This window comes from Mustelus asterias, chromosome 14, assembly GCF_964213995.1.
Source record: "Mustelus asterias chromosome 14, sMusAst1.hap1.1, whole genome shotgun sequence".
In the NCBI taxonomy this organism is placed as follows: domain Eukaryota; kingdom Metazoa; phylum Chordata; class Chondrichthyes; order Carcharhiniformes; family Triakidae; genus Mustelus; species Mustelus asterias.
This window is the reverse complement of record NC_135814.1, coordinates 37,682,689-37,707,213: the sequence shown is the minus strand read 5'-3', so window position 1 is coordinate 37,707,213 and position 24,525 is coordinate 37,682,689. Positions and strand designations below refer to the sequence as shown.

General features: G+C 42.9%; 1 protein-coding gene across 2 annotated transcripts; it reads right to left on the bottom strand.

The window, feature by feature from the left end:
• Positions 1–321: 321 nt before the first annotated feature.
• On the bottom strand, positions 322–23,675 carry faima (Fas apoptotic inhibitory molecule a). Of its 2 annotated transcripts, none has more exons than XM_078229171.1 (5): positions 23,354–23,675; positions 15,676–15,809; positions 11,280–11,508; positions 2,770–2,819; positions 322–1,586 (listed from the first exon to the last, which is right to left on the bottom strand). In XM_078229171.1, exons 2-5 carry the CDS (start codon positions 15,784–15,786, stop codon positions 1,437–1,439), a joined length of 540 nt encoding a protein of 179 aa, XP_078085297.1. In that variant the 5' UTR covers positions 15,787–15,809; positions 23,354–23,675; the 3' UTR covers positions 322–1,436. The 2 variants fall into 2 exon arrangements, with proteins under 2 accessions (XP_078085297.1, XP_078085296.1); XM_078229170.1 differs by lacking the exon at positions 23,354–23,675 and adding an exon at positions 21,106–21,210 and having other exon boundaries at positions 463–1,586.
• Between the last annotated feature and the right edge of the window lie 850 nt (positions 23,676–24,525).

The following is a 24,525-nucleotide window of genomic DNA, read 5'->3' as shown; positions in this document are numbered from 1 at the left end:
AATGGGGTGATTTTCAAAGGAAAAAGGTCACACATAAAGGAGTCAAAAAAATGTCAGCAAACATTGGTGCCAGTCAGTGCAGTTAAATAATCAGGAATTAGATATGGAGAGATTGAGGTGCATCCTACAGAAGAGGAGTTTGGATAATATGGGTGAAGGACGGGTTAGAAATTGCAGATGATTGGGTGTTCAGGTTAAGATGTGTGTGGAAGGTTAGGAGATTGTCGGTAATGGTGTGGGGGAGAATAAAAAGTGATAGTAACCCAAGGCAGTTGGAAGGGTGACCTTAGTCTCTGCATTATCAGCGTAATGTACTTTTTTGATTATTTATTGAATTTCAAAGCAATTTGGGCACACAATCTACCAGCTTTGAGCAACGCAGCAAAGTAAAAATCTCCACACAAAAACCATAAACACTCAGTGAATTCTGATTTCATGCTCAGAGAAAAATCACACTCTTCTATGATTCAAAAACATTTATTTGTATTAAAAACAGTTTATATCATAAAAGTTTTCTGTAGAAAAAAAAAACTGTACCAAAGCAATATGCGTACCTGGGCCCATAGTTCTCAGCGTAACGAAATAAATTGGCTTAATTAAATAAAAACCATTTTAAACGTTTACATAAACTGCTGTTTAGGGGAGCATAATTTATTTAAATTTTGCCTGGCTAAATGTTGCTGCACCAAGTGAAAACATTGATCTGAACCTGGACATGTATCGACAGAATAGCATCTCGATAGAATGTTATCTGTCAGCATAAAGTTCCCTTTCTTGTCCCCTATTAATGTTTGTGTCAGATTTCCATTCATTAAAATAAAACACAAACAGACTGAAGAAACTAATCCTAACCTATTTGACGTAACTGTGCTTTTTAATAAGGTGAAGTACACAGTGCAGTTTAGAAAATTAATATTCTTCCTACTTTACATTTGACTCCATGGTTTTTAATTAGATTAGAATATATGAAATAGAGGCCTATTGTCACAGTGAAATATTGTTTACATTGTAAGAGCATTAAAAGTTGCAATTAAAACTAAAAATGTCAAAATTAACATGATATGTTTCATTTTTAAAAAATTAATAATTCCTAATTCATTATTTGTACTTATAGTATTTTATTTATCTACAACCTATACCAGAAGCATAGATCATAAGATACCCTGTTTGCTTTTAAATACAGGGAACAGCAAAACTGTAGTTCATTATAAAATGCTTATTTTAGATGGTCTCAAAGCAACAGAGTAGTTTCAGATCAGATAACTAATTCAAATTGTCACCAAAGTGTGATTTATGCACTGAAAAATGCATTTCCTCAACTGACACCTTCAGGAGTAGCATTCCTTCATTACTGTGACATGTTTGAAATCATGACAACTGATCTATCCATTTTTTTGTAGATTATTTGTTCCCTTGTGTAGTTGGTCTACAGGAAGTCATTCAGCAGACTCGGGGATTTCCTGGTCATCCATAATAAGAGTGTGGATGATTCCTTCTCTTCGTTTCCCACTGCTAACAGCTTTGATACAGCAGTCATGGTTACCGATGGTAAAGTGGGTTTCAGTGCCATCTTCCACAAATTCGCCCTACAAAATTAATAAAATAGTTGAAGGAAAGGGTTTGTATTCAACCTCAACGCCCTCAAGCACTTTCAAATTGTAGCAATTGTGGCACCCAATTTGTGCATAGATCCATAAACAACAAATAATATGAGATAAATGATCGATAAAGACGGTTTTTAATAGCAGAACACTGCTTTTCTAAGAACAGAAAGAGGCAGTGAGGCCCTCAGTTTAACCTCTCAACTGAATTATGGCATAACCAGTAATGTAGATTGCCCATACTATTGCACTACATAACATGCTCAAGTCTTGGGATGGGGCTTGAGCACAAAATCTTTTGACTCAGGAATAAAATAGCATTAACTCAGTTAAACTGAAATTATTCTACATTTCATACCAGCAGTTGTTTCACTCTGTTATTTAAAGCAGTAGATTAAGGATTAATAAAGCTATGATTTACTCACAGTTCAACACAATGGCACATTATTATATTGTAGTTTGTACTAAAATCTATCTAATCTGATAAGATTGCTAATGAAATTAAGTGAATCTGTTTCGAAAATCTATATATTGAACACTAGTTGACTAGTAATTTTGAGTATAAAGGTTATAGGAAATGTGTTTAGACGTGTTTTATGAATGTGGTAGATCAGTGGTGGGGGGAGAACAGTTGTAAATACAAATTCACTGGAGTCAAGTCCCCTAACATATGAAAAATTTTTGTAGTTATTTATAAACCTGTACCAGCAAACAAGTTCTCACTGTTAAAAGTTTCACCTTTAAGTTTGTTTCTTTCATTTTTCCATTTTATCTCCCCCTCAAGATGTTGACTGCAAGCTGAAGTACCCATTGCTAACTCACCCAACCACACATTCTTGAAGTGTTGGCAAGGTTATTTAGCTAAGGAACCGAATGGCAGCATAGATCGGATTTTACTTAAATCTAATCCTATCCTTGCCTAATATCGGGGGGTGGGAAGAAAGGCCACCTGGGGAATTTTACACAGTGGCGGAAGACTGTAAAATTTCATCCAAAGTTTAATGCGCAAAGTTTCAAGTTAATTAGTGCAGTGGATCAGTTAAATCTTTCCTTACATAAAATGAAATCCTGAAAGAAAAATATGGTTTAATGATCAAAAGCATATTTTAGTTAGCATGCCTGCCTCTCAATAGCGAAGAAAAAGTATCTCTGACATTCAAAAACTTACCGCTGTCTCCATTTTCTTCCCATTGCACCAAACATCCATGGTGTCCTTCTCTGTAAGGACCAATAACACAGATTACCAACAAAATGTACTAAATGCTAGAGTTTCCAATTGCTTTCAATTTCTCTCTTTTCTGAAATAACAGAGCCAAACTATTCCTCTAATTTACTTTTCCTTTTACTTCAAACAAGAGTAAAATCTCTTCACATTTATTTATCAAAAATTTGCAGTAGTTTGATTTTTATGGTGGTTGCAAATAAAATGGATGTGAATGAATATGAAAACATTGGCCAGAATTTTCCGGTTGTTCACAATGGCGGAATCTTGTGGTTCCACTGATGGCGCATTCCCATTATGGGTTTCCTAGTGGTGTGGGGTGCAGTCAATGGATCTGCTGTTTCCTGTTGCGAGCAACACGCCACAGGGAGCCAGTAACCACCCCCACCCCGCCACCTAGTAATTTCCTTTTGCAAAATTAAGTGATATAAAAAAAAATGAATGCATACAAACTAGAAGGAGTAGTCTGCTCCACCATTCATTTTGATCATGGCTGATCATCAAATTCAATACCTGATCCCACCTTCCCTCCATATCCCATGATCCCTTTAGCCCCAAGAGCCAAATCTAATTCCTTCTTGAAATCACACAACATTTTGGCCTCAACTACTTTCTGCAGTCGTGAAATCCACAGACTCACCACTCTCATATGAGAGTCCTGCCATCCCAGGATTCAGCCTGTTAAGTCTTTGCTGCACTCCCTCTAGAGCATGAACATCCTTCCTCAGATAAGGACACCAAAACTGCACACAATATTGCAGGTGTGGCCTCACCAATGCTCTATACAATTGCAGTAAAACATCCCTGTTCCTGTATTCAAATCCTCTTATGAAGGCCAACGTAACAGCTGCCTTCTTTGCTGCCTGCTGTACCTGCCTTTCAGCGACTGATGCATGAGGACACCAAGGTCTCACTGAGTATTCACCTCTCTCAATTTATACCCATTTAATTAATAGTCTGCCTTCCTTTTTTTTTCTACGAAGTGGATAACCTCACATTTAACCACATTATCTGCCATGCATATGCAAACTCACTCAGCCTATCTAAATCACGCAGAAGCATCTCTGTTTCCTCTTCACAGCGCACCCTCCCACCCAACTTTGTACCACCTGCAAATTTGGAGATAATACATTTAGTTCCCTCATCCAAATTATTAATATATAATATGAACGGTTGGGGTCCTAGCACAGATCCCTGTGGTATCCCACTCATCACTGTCTGCCAATTGTAAAAAGATCCATTTATGCCAACTCTTTGCTTCCTGTCCGCTAATCAGTTTTCTATCCATCTCAAGATATTACCCACAATCCCATGTGCTTTAACTTTACATAGTGACCTTCTGTGTGAGATCTTGTTGAAAGACTTCTGAAAGTCTAAATAAACCACATCCACCAGTTCTCCCTCGTCAACTCTACTAGTTAGATCCTCAAAGAATTCCAGTAGATTTGTCAAGCATCATTTCCCTTTCGTAAATCCATGCTGACTTTGTCTGATTATACCACTGCTTTGTGCTATGAAATCCTAGATAATTAAGTCTAGCAACGTTCCTCCTACTAACGTTAAGTTCACTGGTCTATAGTTTCCTGTTTTCTTTCTACCTCGCTTTTTGAATAGCGGGCTCACATTAGCTACTTTCCAATCTGTAGGAACCTTTCCAGAGTCCAAAGTGTTTTGGAAAATGACCACCAATGGATCTACTATTTCTAGGGCCACTTCCTTAAGTACTCTGGGATGAAGATTATCAGGCCTTGGAGATTTATCCACCTTGAATCCCATTAATTTGCCCCAAACCATTTCTCTACTAATACTGATTCCCTTAAGATCTTCACTAAAACTTGTGTTTCTCAGAACTTCTGGTACGCGAGTCCACGAAAAGATCAGCAATGATCTTATTGAATGGCAGAGCAGGCTTGAAGGGCCAGATGGCTTACTCCTGCTCCTAGTTCTTACGTTCTTATTATTCATGTCGTCCTTTGTGAATACATGTGCAATGACAGTTTAGAAAATAGTGATGGTTATTTTGTTATTTGCACAGAGACATGCATAAAAGAAAAACAGATTACATTGAGGCCGTTACAGTGGCAGAGTGGTTAGCACTGCAGCCTCACATCGCCAGGGATCTGGGTTCAATTGGGTGACTGTCTGTGTGGAGTTTGCACGTTTTCTGTGTCTGTGTGGGATTCCTCCAGGTGCTCCGGTTTCCTCCCACAGTTCAAAGATGTGCAGGTTAGGTGGATTGGCCATGCTACATTTCCCCTTATTGTCCCAAGATGCGTAGGTTAGGGGATTAGTGGGGTAAATGCATGGGGTTATGGGGATAGGGTGGTGAGGGGGGTCCTGGATAAGATGCTCTTTCATAGAATCAGTGTAGACTTGATGGGCTGAATGGCCTCTTTCTGCACTGTAGGGATGAGCCTTGAATATATTCCAAGAAGGAAAATCAACAGCAATATATAAAGTGCAATGGGGGAGCTGGAAAAAAGATTATGAAAAAGTCACATAGATTAATATTAAAAAAAACAGCTTTTATTGGTGTATTAAAAAAGTAGTCAAAAAGACAGCGGAGTGAGTTGATGGAGCGGGTCTAAGATGAAGGTTACACAATGATAATAAACAAATATTTTGCACCATGTATTTACAAATAAAGTGGAATTTGGAGAATATAATGCAGTATAGAGCATGGTAAATGGATTATAAATTGGTTGAAGACAAGAAACCAAGACTGCTCAGGCTGGAGAAGTGTTGGAAAGACTGTGCACCTTGGGTTAGTACTGGGTTCATTTTTGATCTTAGAAATAGATGATTTATTTGCTCTCAGACAGAGGGAGCATTACTTTGAAATTTGCTGATGACACAAGGAATTTTAGCAAACAGTGGGAAGTATGGTAAAAGACTTCAGGAAGACAGATTAGCAGAATGAAAAACACATGACAGATGAAAGTTAATGTGGATAAGTGCTATGTAACACACATTTTGTCTTTTAGTCCCGCCAATGGCACTCCCCTTAGATCCTTGGCGGTGGAGGGTGCGAACAACTAGGATCCGAGGGCACAGCCTCAGAGTAAAGGGACGACCCTTTAGAACCGAGATGAAAAGGAATTTCTTCAGCCAGAGGGCGGTGAATCTGTGGAATTCATTGCCACAGAAGGCTGTGGAGGCCAGTTCATTGATAGATAAATTGATTCTTGATTGGTAAGGGGATTAAAGGTTCCGGGGAAAAGGCGGGAGAATGGGGTTGAGAAACATATCAGCCATGATTGAATGGCGGAGCAGGCTCAATGGGTCGAATGGTCTAATACTGCTCCCAGATCTTATGGCCTTATGGTTTTTAAGTTTAATTTTTAAGTTTAAATTTAAGTTTATTTATTAGCGTCACAAGTAGGCTTTCATTAACACTACAATGAAGTTACTGTGAAAATCTAGTCGCCATACTCTGGCGCTTGTTTGGGTACACTGAGGGAGAATTTAGCATGGCCAATGCACCTAACCAGCACATCTTTCAGACTGTGGGAAGAAACCGGAGCACCTGGAGAAAACCCACGCAGACACAGGGAGAACGTGCAGACTTCGCGCAGACAGTGACCCAAGCCGGGAATCGAACCTGGGTCCTTGGCGCTGTGAGGCAGCAGTGCTAACCACTGTGCCACCCTATGGAAAGATTATGGAAACCTTGTTGACAGAGGCGCGACTGGAAGATCTTGCCATCGGCCAATGGCAATGCTGCTGCAAAACACGCTGCGTGGTGGGGGCTGAAAATCCCACCCAAAATAAGAATATACAAAGACACAGAGGATGTGGATGAGAAAAGACCTAGGGTTTATAAAAATGTAGTTAGTTACCTGAAAACGCGTGCAACTTGACAAAACTTTAAAAAGGCAAACATATTGGGATTTCTAAATAGGGGTATAAAATACAAGAGTAAAAGGAGGAAAAATTGATTCTTGACATACCATTTTTTGGGCAAAGAATTTGCATTGCTGAGACCAATTTAAAATCACTATCTCTTGTGCCCAATCTGCACAGAATTGTGCTAGCTGCCAAACTGAAAGCTGGTGAGGGATGAGGTTATTTTTTGGTTTACTGCTTTTATTTGAACTGGGACAAAGTCCCAGAACATGGAGGCTGGCCTTTAAGACAGTCTGCTCAGCACCCATCAGCTCCTGTGGCTGCCTCCGCACTGTTTCGGGGGTGACAGACCCAACCCAGAGTCATATTTGCGTAAGTTCCAAACTGTGCGCACCCAACTTGGGAGTGAAAATTCAGCCTAATTCCCCAGAAGCAGTGAAGCCAAGTTTAAGTGAAGTTTCTAAAGCTTATATGGATTTTGATACCATGGATGAGAAAAGTTTATTCCTCTGGTTGGCAAATCAATTGACAGAGGGTTTGAGAATTTCAAATGGAAACTGATATATACCAAGGACACTGGGGTGGGGGAAGCAGGAGGGTTCATAGAATTTAGCAAAGACTGAAGTAGGGAATGGGATTTAGTGAACAAATTGTAGGATCGAACTTGGGAAATTGGTAACAGCTTTTGAGAAGTCCTACTTGGGCAGAGAAACACAAAAAAAAGAGCAGACCATTCATCTCCTTAAGCATGTTAAACTATTCAAATAGATCATGGTTGGTCTATCTCTATTTACATTAGTTCCATAATCCTTAATAACTTTTTCTAACTAGAATTGTCAAATTGACCAAGCCTCAATTGCTTTTTGTGGGAATTCAGTTGCAGACTTCCACTATTTGAAGAAGTGCTTCCTGGCATCATCCTTGAATGTTAAGGTTATGCCCTCTAATTCTAGAAGTCCTCCCACACCTACTCTTTGAATGCCAAGGAAAGGATGAGGATGACAGAAGAGGAATCATCTATCATAATCGCATTCAAGGAATGCTGTTAGTGGGTTTGACCAGGGCTGTCTCATTGGAGGTGAGCACGAAATTGATTGCCATTTTGTTCATGGACCATGAAGAGGAAAGGAGATAGTACATTAAATAGCTGTTTGATAAGATGGATGGTTTGCGGGCAGATTTTTGACGAAGGTGATGGCATCAATTTGAAAAGGCAGGAGAAGAGACTCTGAGGAAAGAGAATTCCTACGCCAGAATTTTCTGACCCCTCAGGCCTGCGAGATCTTCTGTTTCCAATGAAATCAACAGGCATTTGAATGGCTCACCACATCCGCCGCAGCAGGGCTGGAAAATCCTGGTCTTGGTATTGTTATCACTGGGTCATAGGGAGAACAATAATGTAACAAGGGGTGGAATGGGAAGTTGAAAATACAGCATAGAACATAGAACATTACAGCACAGAACAGGCCCTTCGGCCCACGATGTTGTGCCGACCTTCATCTGAAACCAAGATCAAGCTATCCCACTCCCTACCATCCTGGTGTGCTCCATGTGCCTATCCAATAACCGCTTAAATGTTCCTAAAGTGTCTGACTCCACTATCACTGCAGGCAGTCCATTCCACACCCCAACCACTCTCTGCGTGAAGAACCTACCTCTGATATCCTTCCTATATCTCCCACCATGAACCCTATAGTTATGCCCCCTTGTAATAGCTCCATCCACCCGAGGAAATAGTCTTTGAACGTTCACTCGATCTATCCCCTTCATCATTTTATAAACCTCTATTAAGTCTCCCCTCAATCTCCTCCGCTCCAGAGAGAACAGCCCCAGCTCCCTCAACCTTTCCTCATAAGACCGACACTCCAAACCAGGCAGCATCCTGGTAAATCTCCTCTGCACTCTTTCCAGTGCTTCCACATCCTTCTTATAGTGAGGTGACCAGAACTGCACGCAATATTCCAAATGCGGTCTCACCAAGGTCCTGTACAGTTGCAGCATAACCCCACGGCTCTTAAACTCCAACCCCCTGTTAATAAAAGCTAACACACTATATGCCTTCTTCACAGCTCTATCCACTTGAGTGGCAACCTTTAGAGATCTGTGGATATGGACCCCAAGATCTCTCTGTTCCTCCACAGTCTTCAGAACCCTACCTTTGACCCTGTAATCCACATTTAAATTAGTCCTACCAAAATGAATCACCTCACATTTATCAGGGTTAAACTCCATTTGCCATTTTTCAGCCCAGCTTTGCATCCTATCTATGTCTCTTTGCAGCCCACAACAGCCCTCCACCTCATCCACTACTCCACCAATCTTGGTGTCATCAGCAAATTTACTGATCCACCCTTCAGCCCCCTCCTCTAAGTCATTAATAAAAATCACAAAGAGCAGAGGACCAAGCACCGATCCCTGCGGCACTCCGCTAGCAACCTGCCTCCAGTCCGAAAATTTTCCATCCACCACCACCCTCTGTCTTCGATCAGATAGCCAGTTACCTATCCAATTGGCCAACTTTCCCTCTATCCCACACCTCCTTACTTTCATCATAAGCCGACCATGGGGGACCTTATCAAACGCCTTGCTAAAATCCATGTATATGACATCAACCGCCCTACCTTCATCAACACACCTAGTTACCTCCTCAAAAAATTCTATCAAATTTGTGAGGCACGATTTGCCCTTCACAAATCCGTGCTGACTATCCCGGATTAATCCGCATCTTTCTAAATGGTCGTAAATCCCATCCCTAAGGACCTTTTCCATCAATTTACCAACCACCGAAGTCAGACTAACCGGTCTATAATTACCAGGGTCATTTCTATTCCCTTTCTTAAACAGAGGAACAACATTCGCCACTCTCCAGTCCTCTGGCACCATCCCCGTGGACAGCGAGGACCCAAAGATCAAAGCCAAAGGCTCTGCAATCTCATCCCTCGCCTCCCAAAGAATCCTAGGATACATTTCATCAGGCCCAGGGGACTTATCGACCTTCAGTTTATTCAAAACTGCCAGGACATCCTCCCTCCGATCATCTATTTCCTCCAGCCTATTAGCCTGTAACACCTTCTCTTCCTCAAAAACATGGCCCCTCTCCTTGGTGAACACTGAAGAAAAGTATTCATTCATCACCTCGCCTATCTCTACTGATTCCATACACAAGTTCCCACCACTGTCCTTGACCGGCCCTAACCTCACCCTGGTCATTCTTTTATTCCTCACATAAGAGTAAAAAGCCTTGGGGTTTTCCTTGATCCGACCCGCCAAGGACTTCTCATGTCCCCTCCTAGCTCTCCTCAGCCCCTTTTTCAGCTCATTCCTTGCTAACTTGTAACCCTCAATCGAGCCATCTGAACCTTGTTTCCTCATCCCTACATAAGCTTCCCTCTTCCTTTTCACAAGACATTCCACCTCTTTTGTGAACCACGGTTCCCTCACTCGGCCATTTCCTCCCTGCCTGACAGGGACATACCTATCAAGGACACCCAGTATTTGTTCCTTGAAAAAGTTCCACTTTTCATCAGTGCCTTTCCCTGACAGTTTCTGTTCCCATCTTATGCCCCCTAATTCTTGCCTAATCGCATCATAATTACCTCTCCCCCAATTGTAAGCCTTGCCCTGCCGTCCGGCCCTATCCCTCTCCATTGCAATAACAAAAGACACCGAATTGTGGTCACTATCTCCAAAGTGCTCTCCCACAACCAAATCTAACACTTGGCCCGGTTCATTTCCCAGTACCAAATCCAATGTGGCCTCACCCCTTGTCGGCCTATCCACATATTGTGTCAGGAAACCCTCCTGCACACACTGCACAAAAAGTGCCCCATCCAAACTATTTGACCTACAAAGGTTCCAATCAATATTTGGAAAGTTAAAGTCCCCCATGACAACTACCCTGTGACCCCCACACGTATCCATAATCTGCTTAGCAATTTCTTCCTCCACATCTCTATTACTATTTGGGGGCCTATAGTAAACTCCTAGCAACGTGACCGCTCCTTTCCTGTTTCTAACTGCAGCCCATATTACCTCAGTGTGCATATCCCCCTCAAAGTGCTTTTCCGCAGCCGTTAAACTATCCTTGATTAACAATGCTACTCCTCCACCTCTTTTACCAGCTTCCCTACACTTACTGAAACATCTATACCCCGGAACGTCCAACAACCATTCCTGTCCTTGTTCTACCCACGTCTCCGTAATGGCCACAACATCGTAGTCCCAAGTAGCAATCCACGCCCCAAGTTCATCCACCTTGTTCCGGATGCTCCTTGCATTGAAGTAGACACACTTCAACCCATCTTCCTGTCTACCGGTACCCACCCTTGACCTTGATACCTTCCCCAATATCTCACCACCCTCAACACTGACTTCCGGACTACAACTCCTTTTCCCACTCCCCTGACAAATTAGTTTAAATCCCCCTGAAGAGCCGTAGCAAATTTCCCTCCGAGGATATTGGTGCCCCTCTGGTTCAGGTGCACCCCATCCAGGTGTATATCCGATGAGCCTAGGGAGACGCACACTAGGATGGGATTTCTCAAATCAGGATAATTTAAACACAGTCACTTACAGTGAAGAAGCAAAAAAAAATTCCTCCCATCACCTACCCAGCACGATTCGAGAGTCTATTCCATCCAGATTTAATATCCACGTGTTTGTAGTCTTTGATCTGTTCTCCATATATTTCTTCAGGCTTTTCCCATTGATCTCCAGTGTGTATTCGTAAGCAAAACCACTAATTGCATCAATGTTGATTGTTGCTTTTGTGTTAGTAGCCCCGACTGCAAAGGTCTCCTTCCCAACAAGTTTGAACATCCAGTCCCTCCGTATAACTTCCTGACAAAATATTGTTTGTTACACACAAAGTTTCTTCAATTATTGAGGATTTTCAGGTGTTACGTAAAAAGTTAGTTGTAATAAATAAAACATATTGGGGGGCGATACTCCACTCCCGCTAGCTGGAGGCAGGATTGCTGCTGCCTGTGGAATCCGGTGTGAGGGCCAAAACGGAATTCTTGTTAGGCGTCAAACCTGTTGCAAGTCTCCTGGCCTGCTGCGCCAGCCCTGATTAGGTTCACACCCTATGCATCCTCACTAATTCATTAATTTTAATCCCATTAATAGGCTAGAATCCTGAATCTCTGGCCTCCTGGAATGCTCCAGCTCCATCCACCCTCCCCTCCCGCCCCCCTCCACACACACCAGAAGCCAAATAGTACATGTCCTGACAAGTGGGGACCTGACACTTTGCACTCTAAGGGGGGGCAAGGAGGTAAGTTATATGCCCATGTGCCCCCTCTGCTGCTGTCAGATTGCAAAGGGAGGGTCTCCCATGGGTCCTGGGAGGGATTGACCTTGGAACTGTACTCTAGCATTGGTGTCTGGACTGTCCCTTCTAGCCATGGGAAAAGTGGAGAACACCGTGGTGGTCTCAGGCAGCTTTCAATTCAAAATCTTAATTCTTGTCTGTGTACTATGAAACCTTTGAAGTGGCCTAGTCACTTTAATATCCATGACTCCTGGACATCTGGAAGCTTCCAAAATCACAGTAGCATTCCATTCTACGGAAAGGATTGTCTTTTCTCTCTCCCAGAACCCCCAGATATGAGAAAACCCCTTTGAAGTCCTCTGACTAACAGGGGATGTCAGTTTCACTTTTGTAGCTTGGATGAGAAGCAGGTGCAGCCTGGCCACTTTGAACTGCTCTGATTGACAGTTCCAGAGCAGATCAGATAGTTCACAGCTGATACACTCCGGTAAGCCCCAAGAACCTCCTCATTCCATTTGCTCACTCACTTTTAACACTGTGAGAAGTCTCACAACACCAGGTTAAAGTCCAACAGGTTTATTTGATATCATGAGTTTTTGGAGCACTGCTCCTTCCTCAGTTAAGTCTGTTGTGCAGGGCTCACCTGATGAAGGAGCAGCGCTCCGAAAGCTCGTGATACCAAATAAACCTGTTGGACTTTAACCTGGTGTTGTGTGACCTCTTATTGTGCCCACCTTAGTCCAATGCCAGCATCTTCACATCATCACTTTTAACACTGCTATTTCTTAGATCTATGAGCCTTCCTGGAGAGCTCAAATACCTTGAAAAGCTTTGTGTTCATTCAATTTCATGCTTATGGCATTGTCGTGATATATTGGGTGGGATTTTCCATCCCACCCCCCTCTGCACTCCACTGCATGTTTTCCAGTGGCAGAGACGGCTTGCTATTGGCCAGCAGTGGAATCTTTTAGTCCCGCCGATATCAACGATGTTTTATGTTGTTCACTGTCATGCCACCTTGGAACTGCCACAGGGGGCTGCAATCGGTGGGATCGGAAGATCTCACCGGCAGGAAGGGCTGGAAAATTCAATCTAATGTCACTGGACTAATAATCCAGAGGCTCAGGCTAATGCTCAGGGGACATGGGTACAAATCTCACCAGGGGATCAGTTTATTTAATGAAATCTGTAATTGAAAGTCAGTCTCAGTGACCTTGGAACTATCAATGAATGTCCTAAAAATCCATCTATTCATGGATGTCCTTTAAAGAAGGAAATCTACCATCCTTATCTTGTCTGGCCTACATAGGACTCAGTGAGCCAAGCCAGCTTGAGCAGTCAGCTGAGGGGCATATTGATAGGTGTAGAATGGTGACAGAGGGAATATTTGACATCTTCATGACCCCAAAGACAGACGAATTGCAGGATGAAATTCAATGACCTGACCAGAGCTAGAAAGGAACATTCAACATGTTCTCCCTTTCTTCCTTACCCAATTTAGGCACTTCCACACTTTAAACGCTCAGGCAGAAGCACTCACAAGTGTCACTTCAGACCCACATTTGGATGACATTTGCTAAATAATCCTCAATGTGTTAAAAATCAGGCTGACAACTAACTTAAGATTATCAGTCGGGCTCACAATGTGGCACGTTTGGGTCTACTGGAAGCTACATATATTAACATACAGGGGCCACTGTTTGGAGACAGAAAGAATAAGTACACACATTGTCCTGGTTTCAACTAAACAAAATAAGTGATAACCATTTCCTGGTTCATTCCTCAGAACAATGCCTTGACCAATCAGAGTCAAGCTGCCTGGCTTAAGTCTTTGAACAATGCTTGGCAGTTAACGGTCAGTCACTATTACCTGATGCACTCTCCATGTCAGCACCTCTATCGATCAGAGTTTACTTGTCAATCAATCAGCATTCTCTTCTGTACAGTAGAAAGTTGCTGTTTCCCCTGACATTGGTATTCTTGTCCACGACAAAAAGGGCAGCACAGTGGTTAGCACTGCTGCTCACAGCACCAGTAGACCCAGGTTCAATACCGTGGGCGGCACGGTAGCACAGTGGTTAGCACTGCTGCTTCACAGCTCCAGGGACCTGGGTTTGATTCCCGGCTTGGGTCACTGTCTGTGTGGAGTTTGCACGTTCTCCTCGTGTCTGCGTGGGTTTCCTCCGGGTGCTCCGGTTTCCTCCCACAGTCCAAAGATGTGCGGGTTAGGTTGATTGGCCATGCTAAAATTGCCCCTTAGTGTCCTGAGATGCGTAGGTTAGAGGGATTAGTGGGTAAAATATGTAGGGATATGGGGGTAGGGCCTGGGTGGGATTGTGGTCGGTGCAGACGTGATGGGCCGAATGGCCTCTTTCTGTACTGTAGGGATTCTATTCTATCAATTCCGGTCTTGGGTCACGGTCAGTGTGGAGTTTGCACTTCCTCCCTGTGTCTGCGTGGGTTTCCTCCGGTTTTCTCCCATAGTCCAAAGATGGACGGGTTAGGTTGATTGGCCCTGCTAAATTGACACTAGTGTCAGGGGGGTTAGCAGGATAAGTGTGTGGGGGTTACGTGAATATGGCCTGGATGGGATTATAGTTGGTACAGACTCAATGGACTGAATGGGCTGTAGGGATTCTATGATGTTTTGACAAAAATGTCTTTTTCCAGCAATCCTCAAGATTTTTTTTTCTTGCACTGACTAACTGTACTTATCAGCTATGGAACTCGAACAAAAAACTGAATTGACATGTAAAATGACAGGATTTACAAAGAGTCCAACACCACACCTCACCCGCACAATTAGCAAATTTTAAACCCTGATAACAGAAAGACTCAAATCTGATTATCAATACGCTATTTTACTCTGTTCTATCATTTTTTGTATTTTTTTTTGTAATGTTTGATTGTAAACCCAACCTCAATTTGGCTTACAACAGAAACTGATTTTTAAATAAATACATTTTTGATGAAACTATACGAGTATATAGAAAAATGATATTTTACCATCCTGAGTATGGTTTTTTTCAACACCATTAGCAGTCCCTCGATACTTTGCCCAAGTGGCTAATCTTCTTGTGGGTACTCAGTATTAGCAAGTTTTTTTTCTGTTCATTCATGGAATATGGGCGTCACTGGCTGGGCTAGGCTTGCTAGTGCATACAAGAGTCAATTACACTGCTGTGGATCGAGTCATATGTAGGCGAGGCCAGGTAAGAATGGGAGATTTCCTTCCCTAAAGTGAACCAGATGGGTTTTTAACAATAATCAAGAATAGTTTCATGGTCATCATTGCACTTTTAAGCTCAGATTTGTATTGAATTCAAATTCACCCTCTGTCGTGGTGCAATTTGAACCCTCTGGGTGCTGAGAGCATTTCCCCGGGCTTCTGGATTACTAGTCCAGTGTCAATATCACTATGCCACCACCTCACTTACTTAACAATGGGAAGGAAGCATTGCAGCAGAGGTTGATTTTGTTTTCAACTAACATCCACACATGTGTTTTGCAACAAGGCTAATGAATAGTCAGCAAGAAAATGTGCTCAATTTTCATTCTTCTGAAACAACACCACTTTCAGCATCCCAACTGATGTTCTAATTAGGGATCCATCCTACAACCTTCTGGTTTGTATGGATTAGCGTTACACCATAAAGGTATATTGGTTCTAGGAAAGTTTGCTTACATAAAACCAAATTAAATGGAATCATTGAATCAAACTTTGAACATCTTACCTTTCCATCAACATACACCACTCGCTTTCCTGAGGTGGTACCATGCTCAAATTCTATTTTGTGCACACCATCACTGAGAGCAACTTCCCAAAATGCTACCAAGTCAGCCATTCTCCCAGTGGGTGTATTGAGAACTAAAAATGCAAAAATATGAATCTGTTAGATAAGAGGCATACACATAAGAATACAAGAAAAAAAAAAGCAGGAATAGACTATATTAGCCCATTGATCTTGCTCTGCCTTTCAATACGAACATGAGTTTCAACTCCTCTTCCCGCTCACTGCCAATATCCTTTCATTCCCAGAGAGACCAAAAATCTGTCTCTTCCAGTCTTAAATGCGCTTAAAAAATGGAGAATCCAAAATCCTCTGGGCAGAGATTCACAAACCTTTCAGAGTGAAATAATTTCTCCTCAGCTCAGTCCCAAATGATGTGTCCTTTATTTTGAGACTTGTAGATTTCCCAATCGGCAAATCTCTTAAGCATCCACCCTATAAAAACTGCTTTGCAGAATATAAGCCCAATTTTACTCAGCCGCTCATCAAAGGACAACCAGTGAATGTTCACTGTACTGGCTCCAATGGAAGTATATCCTTTCATAAATGTGGAGACCAAAACTGCATACATTATTTCAGATGTGGTCTCACTAAAACCCTATGCTCTTGTACCCTAATCTTCTTGCTATAAAGCCAAGTTCCTAATTGCTTTCACATTTTGAGTCTGGTCTCTTCATCAAGAGCCAAACGGACTTGAGACATTAACTCCATTCTGTGTATCTCTACAGATGCTACCAGATTTGCTGAGTTTTTCCAGCATCCTCTTGTTTGTTTCAGATTCCAGCATCCGCAGTATTGTGCTTAATTCTTAATTGCCTGTTGTAACTGCATGCTAACTTTCTATGGTATGTTCCTTGTATGAGCACAAGCTAGTCGCTTTGAATATTGACACTTAGAAATTTCACGCCCGTTAAAAAAATTCTGGTTTTCTATTCTGACAACCAAAGTGAATAATGTCACACTTTCCAACATTAGATTCCACCTGCCGTCTTGTTGCCCAACTCGATACCAAAACTGTAAACTTTGTCATGGTAACCCAAAATTCTAAAAGCACGCACATAATTAACACAACCGAAAATTACTTTATATCATAAAATCTAATAAATCATTTCAATTTATTCGCCACTTTCGAAAGTTCAAATACTTTGAACTGTCAAAAGACACTGCTCTCGATTACAATGGCAGCAAATAAACAGTAGCAAACATTTCAACATAAGAAACTTAAAAATACACTGGTAAAGAAGCAGAAAGCAACAAGACCTAACAGACTGCACATTCTAACAGGTAAAAACAATAATAGAGAAACGCAATGCATAGCATTTAAAAAAATAATTGTAAAGAAAATGAGAGATAGATCCTTTGATGGTGGAAAATGAGTGGATCAATATTCCTCTAGTGTACACAGTAAATACAAAGGCAGACATATGAAAAGGTTAAGATATATTTTGTAAGAAAATTCCCATAGAAAATGACATAATTGTGCTAATTAATACTGTTCTTCATTATTTAACAAAGTAATAAGCTTCCACTAAAAACTATTATATTTTTCCTTACAATCAAGCTGTTTAATAAACAAACAAGATTACAGTATTACTTGGTAAGTCGGTACACTATCTTTGTAGGTCGAACATCATTACTACACATTAGTTTTCCAATCATTTTGTGAAATTCTGCTCTACTTCAAGATGCAGGAGACAATATTCATATTCATATTCATAATAATAATGCAAACTGAATTTACTAGCAACAATTTGCTTATCGGTTATGGTAATAGTAATCTCCTCCCAGAATGTTACAGGAATCGATTTATTATTTCCTTATCAAATTATCAATGAGAATGGACAAAGAATAACATGCAGCAAAAATGCTATTAAGAATTGGAATGTATCAGTCTATTGATCCAGATATTAATGCTCAATTGGTTTGTCTTTGGTGATTTCGCAACTCAGCAACTTCCCTTATTAAAATTACCATATTGAGAATCTGGGTCTATTTAGAAGTTCTTGTACAATACGTGAACTCTCAGTAACTCAGGAGAATTTGAGCAAATTTTCACCATACTCTACTAGTTTCCTACCAGATTTAAGGTTCTTTTATGAATAGATTTGATAGTAAAATAAATGGAGAGAGGTTTGAATCCGGAACCTTCTGACTCAAAGGCAGACGTGCTGTCTACTGAATCACAGCTGGCACACATGATCTTCAGATTATGCTTTGATCAGTGGTAAATTAAATAAGACAGAAGCTTAAAAAGGACTCTATACTATTAGCCCAGTGTACTGACTACTGTAGGTAATGCATTATAGTACTTTAATAATATACCATGTAGTTTCATTCACCGTGTTGACAAATAGCATTATTAATTTTCCCTTGTAACCATTGCTGCAAGTGATGTTTCACATTATTAAACCAGCTAGCAAGTTTAATTTTTTTCATACCATATCATTTAATGTACTTGCATAAAGGTCATTTAAGTAGTTGTCCAAAACAAGACACTAAATTATTTTACAGCCATGTGGTAACCAGACCGCACTACTTGAAAAATTAAACCTCAGTAGTCATTATTATTTTCTATAAAATATTGAATCTGCATATCAGATCACTAACAGTTTGATAACATGCCTAAAATTTGATTTTCTTACAAGGAGTGATTACAAGGGAGCATCACAATTTAAAACTGTTTATACTTATTATACCTTAATTAATTGCTGTTGCTAGAAACTACTCCTAGCACAGGAGGTATATCACACTTGTCTGTCCTACTCCATCATTACCCATCCATTGTAGCTTGCCTGCAACTGCTCTGAGATGCCTGTCATCCAACTATGCCTAGGTCAACTACTCATATTGCAGAAGGTGCAACACCTACCCCTTTACCTCGTCCATGCTTACCATCCTAGGTCCAAAACATTCATTCCAGGTTAAGCAGCGTTTCACTTGCACCTTCCAATTTGGTCTGTTGCATTTGCTGCTCCCAATGTGGTCTCCTCTATATTGGAGAGACCAAAAGTAGACTGGGTGATAGCTTTGCTGAGCACCTTTGGTCTGTGCACAATCAGGACCCTGACCTTCCCGTTGCTTGCCATTTTAACACACAATCCTGCTCCCATGCCCACATGTCTGCCCTTGGCCTGCTGTAACGTTCGAGTGAAGCTCAATGCAAACTGGAGGAACAGCATCTCACCTTCCGGCTAGGCACTTTACAGCCTTCTGGTCTCAACATCGAATTCAACAACTTCAGATGATTAGCTCTACCCCATCTTGACCCCTTTGTTTTCATTTTATTTCATTTTTAACTGTTCTCTACCTTTTATTTCTTTATTGTCCTTTTTTCTTTCCCCACTCTTTCCCCCTTTTTCTCAATTTTACCTCTCTCCCCCCACATCTTCATTGTCTCAGCTTACCCTCTGATTTCAGCTTCTCTGCCATGTGGCCATTCACACCTTCTATTCTCTCTATGGACTGCCATCAGCACCTCTTAGCCTTTCCCCTTGTTTTTGTGGCTATGACTCATCTTTTATTCCCTCACCCTACAGTATAAATATCTCCCACTTTCAATGCCTTTTAGCTTTGACAAAGGGTTATTTGGACTCAAAACGTCAACTCTTTTCTCTCCTTACAGTTGCTGCCAGACATGCTAAGATTTTCCAACATTTTCACTTTTGGAACGGAACTGTTTGTTTGCTCTACAGGGAGCTGGCATGGACAAGATGCATCCATGTTGTAATAAATCTATGGGCCAGATGGGGGTGGGAGAAACCAGGATTCTGTTTGTTGTCAATTCACGTTAATAATCTCCTAGAGGACCATAACCTTATTTAAGGGGTCGGTGAGGTTGTGAATGTAATTTTCAAAGATTACTTTGGAGAACTCTACAGTCTGGTGCACAATGATCAGCTTTGCTGTGGGAGGTCAAAGAAAACTATCTGTTCTAACTCTGTTATTATATCCATTCTGCCTTTATTACCTTTGCAAGGTTGAAAGTGGCTGAAGACAAAAGAGTCTGAAATATTTTAGTGACATGTAATTATAGCACTTTTTAAGAACTGCTGAGACACCCAAATGCTTCTGGGCCACTTCAAATGGGTCAAATTATCAAACTTCAAGTGGGTGGAAACATTATTTTACCTTTCATTATAGCAGATTGTGGACAATGCATTTGTATAAAGTCACCAAAGTAACCTTAATAATTTGAGCATTCAATGCAGTTTGTGCACATAATGCAGGATGAAGCCCATAAAGACATCAGAACCTGACCTTGCTGGATTATATACATGCAAAGGGCTACAAGAGTACTTAGAATACTATTTTCCATTGTGACCCCATTTTTATTCATCACCACTTTCTCATGGGCATTTAGGAATGGGCAACAAGGCTGGCCTTGCCAGTGACACAACAAAGAAAACAGCAATAAAGCAGCATCGCAGTATTTGATGTGTCATTATTATAATTCATAGTAGCAGCATGAAACTAACTGGATGCTTCAGTCAGTCCATAAAGACGCTATGCCTAAATACAAACAAGTAACTTTGTGTATGAATTTCAGTGCCCATGCAATGCCAGGTATGTAGATCTTATGTCCTAATGACTGGATGATCGATACATCCTTAGTTCGTTCAGTTATTTTTGATAGGCAGAGGACCGACTGCACTCAACCAACCTGTGCTTGCAAAGCCCAAAACAAAATGTCTGTTGTTAGATATGAGTCTGTATTTGGGCACCACCTGTTAAATAATCTTGAGTCCGCTAATAGCTACGCTGACAACCAAATTAAGATAGTTAGTTGAACTCATACCTTCCTACATAGGACCTGTTCTCTGCAAACAAAAGGAATATCTTTTGACCTTGCCCCTTTTTTGAACTACCCTGGAGCATAGGAAGCCTATAATACCCAGTTGCATGCTGTGTGGTCCCGCCTTGGATAATCAGAGACAACTTGCCAATTAATCAGCACCCTTTACTCCAGTCCTATAAACTGATGGATGAGGGAAGTGAATGTATTAGTGCCAAGTTTACGGATGACACAAAAATAGGTGGCAGTGTAAGTGGTGAGGATGACACAAGTAATCTACAAAGGAATATAGATAAGTTAAATGAGTGAGCAAAAGCTTGGCAGATGGAATAGAATGTGCAAAAAACGTGAAGTTATCCAATTTAGTAGGAAGAATAAAGGAACTGAATATTATTTAAATAGAGAAAGACTGCAGAAAGAGGGATTTGGGAGTTCTGGTGCATAAATCACAAAAAGCGAGCATGCAAGCTCAGCAGGTAATAGGGAAAACATATTGAATGTTGGCCCTTATTTCAAAGGAAATGGAGTATAAAAATAGGGAAGTCTTTCTAAAACTATACAAGTCACTAGTTAGACCACACCTGGAATACTGTGAACACTTTTGGTCCCCTTAGCTGAGGAAAGATATACTGGCATTAGAAGCAGTCCAGAGGTTCATCAGGTTGATCCCAGGTTGGAGTGATTTTCTTATGAGGAGAGGTTGAGTAGGTTGGGCCTGTAAGAACATAAGAAATAGGAGCAGGAGTAGCCTCTCGAGCCTGCCCCGCCATTCAATAAGATCATGGCTGATCAGTGAATCAGTTCCACTTACCCGCCTGCTTCCCATAACCCTTAATTCCCCTACCGATCAGAAATCCATCTATCCGTGACTTAAACATATTCAACGAGGTAGCCTCCACCACTTCAGTGGGCAGAGAATTCCAGAGATTCACCACCCTCTGAGAGAAGAAGTTCCTCCTCAACTCTGTCCTAAACTGACCCCCTTTATTTTGAGGCTGTGCCCTCTAGTTCTGGTTTCCTTTCTAGGTGGAAAGAATCTCTCCACTTCTACCCTATCCAGCCCCTTCATTATCCTATATGCCTCTATAAGATCACCCCTCAGCCTTCTAAACTCCAACGAGTACAAACCTAATCTGCTCAATCTCTCCTCATAATCTACACCCTCATCTCCGGTATCAACCTGGTGAACCTTCTCTGCACTCCCTCCAAGGCAAATATATCCTTTCGCAAGCAAGGGAACCAAAACTGCACACAGTATTCCAGCTGCGGCCTCACCAATGCCTTGTACAGATGCAGCAAGGCTTCTCTGCTTTTATATTCTATCCCCCTCGCGATAAATGCCAACATCCCATTTGCCTTCTTGATCACCTGTTGGACTTGCAGACTGAGTTTTTGCGACTCATGCACAAGGACCCCCAGGTCCCTTTGCACAGTAGCATGTTGTAATTTTTTTCCATTTAAATAAATTATTTCTTCCAAAGTGAATAACCTTGCATTTGCAAGGTACCCATTAGATCTTAAAAGAATGAGAGGTGACATGTAGGATTATCAGGGCCTCGACAGGGTGGGAGAAAAGGAAATTACTGCAGGTCCTAGAATCTAAAACAAAAACAGAAAATGCTGGAAAATCTCAGCAATCTGACAGCATCTATGTAGAGAAAATTGAGCTAACACTTCAAAACGTTGGTTCTATTCTCTCTCCACAGATGCTGTCAGACTTGCTGAGGATTTTCCAGCATTTTCAATAGACACAGAGGTCGTTTCCCCTTGTGGGAGAGTCTAGAACCAGAGTGCATAATCTCAGAGTAAGGGGTGATCCATTTGAGTCAGAGACGAGGAGGAATTTCTTCCTTCAGAGGGTTGTGAATCTGTGGAATTCTTTACCGCAGAGGGCTGCAGAAGCTGGGTTGTTAAGTATGATGTGGAGATGCCGGCGTTGGACTGGGGTAAACACAGTAAGAAGTTTAACAACACCAGGTTAAAGTCCAACAGGTTTATTTGGTAGCAAAAGCCACACAAGCTTTCGGAGCTGCAAGCCCCTTCTTCAGGTGAGTGGGAATTCTGTTCACAAACAGAGCATATAAAGACACAGACTCAATTTTTCATGTAAATAAAATTAATCAGACAACAACACAATCTGGATATATTGACCACAGATGTAGAAACATAGGAACTAATTCGGCCCTTCAAGCCTGCTCCACTATTCATTTTGGTCATGGCTGATCATCATAGAATCCCTACAGTGTAGAAGGTGGTCATTTGGCCCATCAAGCCTGCACCGACAACAATCCCACCGGGGCCCTATCCCCGTAACCCCACAGATTTACCCTGTTAATCCCTCTGACACTAAGGGACAATTTTTACTGTGGCCAATCCCCCTAACCTGCACATTTTTGGACTGTGTGAGGACACCGAAGCACGCAGAGGAAACCCAGGCAGACACAGGAAGAACGTGCAAACACCCCACACAGACAGTGACCCGAATCTGGAGTTGAACCCGGGTCCCTGGCGCTGTGAGGCAGCAGTGCTAACCACTGTGCTACCATGCTGCCCATTATCAAATTTAATATCCTGATTCCCCCTTTCTCCCATATCACTTTAGCCCCAAGAGCCGCATTGAATTATTTCTTGAAATCAGACGTTAGAGAAGCATATTGGGATAGTATCTTAATGAGTGAAACAAATCAACACCCATGAAATTCCTTCACCTTGAGGTAAATGTTACAACGAAATCTGATACCGCGGTTAAAAAAAAACCCCTGAAAAAGGGGTCTGAATGGTTTAATGGGAGACAGTCGCAATGTTTGGGAGATGCCGCCTGTTATTTACCAGCTCCGGCTCCTCTGCGTCTGACCAACACCGAGCGGTAACTATGGCAACTTTCAGCCACAGTCTTCCGAGTGACAAGGAAAGCCGTGCTCTTCACAGAAATATCAACGCGAGACCCCCCGGAGATCCCGGATTGATTGGCATTTGACAGCTTCGGCGGATCGCACAGGCCGGTCAGAGTGCTCGCGGATACATCAACACCAACATCTTCCCCCTTCCCCTCTCTCCCTCCTCACCGCACCGCACCGCCAGCTAATGCCGGGCGCCGAGGAAATCTCGCGAGAATAGACTCGCCCCGCCCCTTTCCTCGCCCCTCCCCGCCCCTTTCCTCGCCCCTCCCCGCCCCTTTCCTCGCCCCTCCCCGCCCCTTTCCTCGCCCCTCTCCTCGCCCCTCCCCGCCCCTTTCCTCGCCCCTCTCCTCGCCCCTCCCCGCCCCTTTCCTCGCCCCTCCCCGCCCCTTTCCTCGCCCCTCCCCGCCCCTTTCCTCGCCCCTCCCCGCCCCTTTCCTCGCCCCTCCCCGCCCCTTTCCTCGCCCCTCCCCGCCCCTTTCCTCGCCCCTCCCCGCCCCTTTCCTCGCCCCTCCCCGCCCCTTTCCTCGCCCCTCCCCGCCCCTTTCCTCGCCCCTCCCCCTCTCCCTCTCCTCACCGTCCCTTTCCTCGCACCTCCTTCTCTCCCTGCCCCTCCCCCTCTTTACGCCCCTCCCCTACCCGACCCTCCCCTTCCATTTCCCCGACCCGCCCCCTTTCCCTCCCCCGCCCCCTCTCCCTCCCCCGCCCCCTCCCCCTCCCCCGCCCCCTCCCCCTCACCTCCCCGACCCCTCCCCGACCCCTCCCCCTCACCTCCCCGACCCCTCCCCCTCACCTCCCCGACCCCTCCCCCTCACCTCCCCGACCCCTCCCCCTCACCTCCCCGACCCCTCCCCCTCACCTCCCCGACCCCTCCCCTTCCACCTCCCCGGACCGCCACGCCCCCTTTCCCTGTCCCTCCCCTTTCCCTTCCCCTTCCCTCGCCCCTCCCCTTTCCTCCACCTTTCCCCGCCACCCCAATCCTGCCAGACCCACCCCCTTCCCCCGACCCTCCACCCGTCCTCCCCTCGACCCTCCAACTCTCCCCGCCCCTTCTCCACACCAGTGATCTGATTGGCCCATTCGTATTTGTGGGCGCGGTTTCTC

Coding starts and splice junctions, on each gene's coding strand:
- faima (XM_078229170.1), bottom strand. CDS start 21,160: ATGCCAGTATATCTTTCCTCAGCTAAGGGGACCAAAAGTGTTCACAGT. Junction 15,810..21,105: donor AAGTGTTCACAGTATTCCAG/GTGTGGTCTAAC, acceptor TTGCATTTTTAG/TTCTCAATACACCCACTGGG. Junction 2,820..11,279: donor AGACTCTCGAATCGTGCTGG/GTAGGTGATGGG, acceptor TGGTCCTTACAG/AGAAGGACACCATGGATGTT.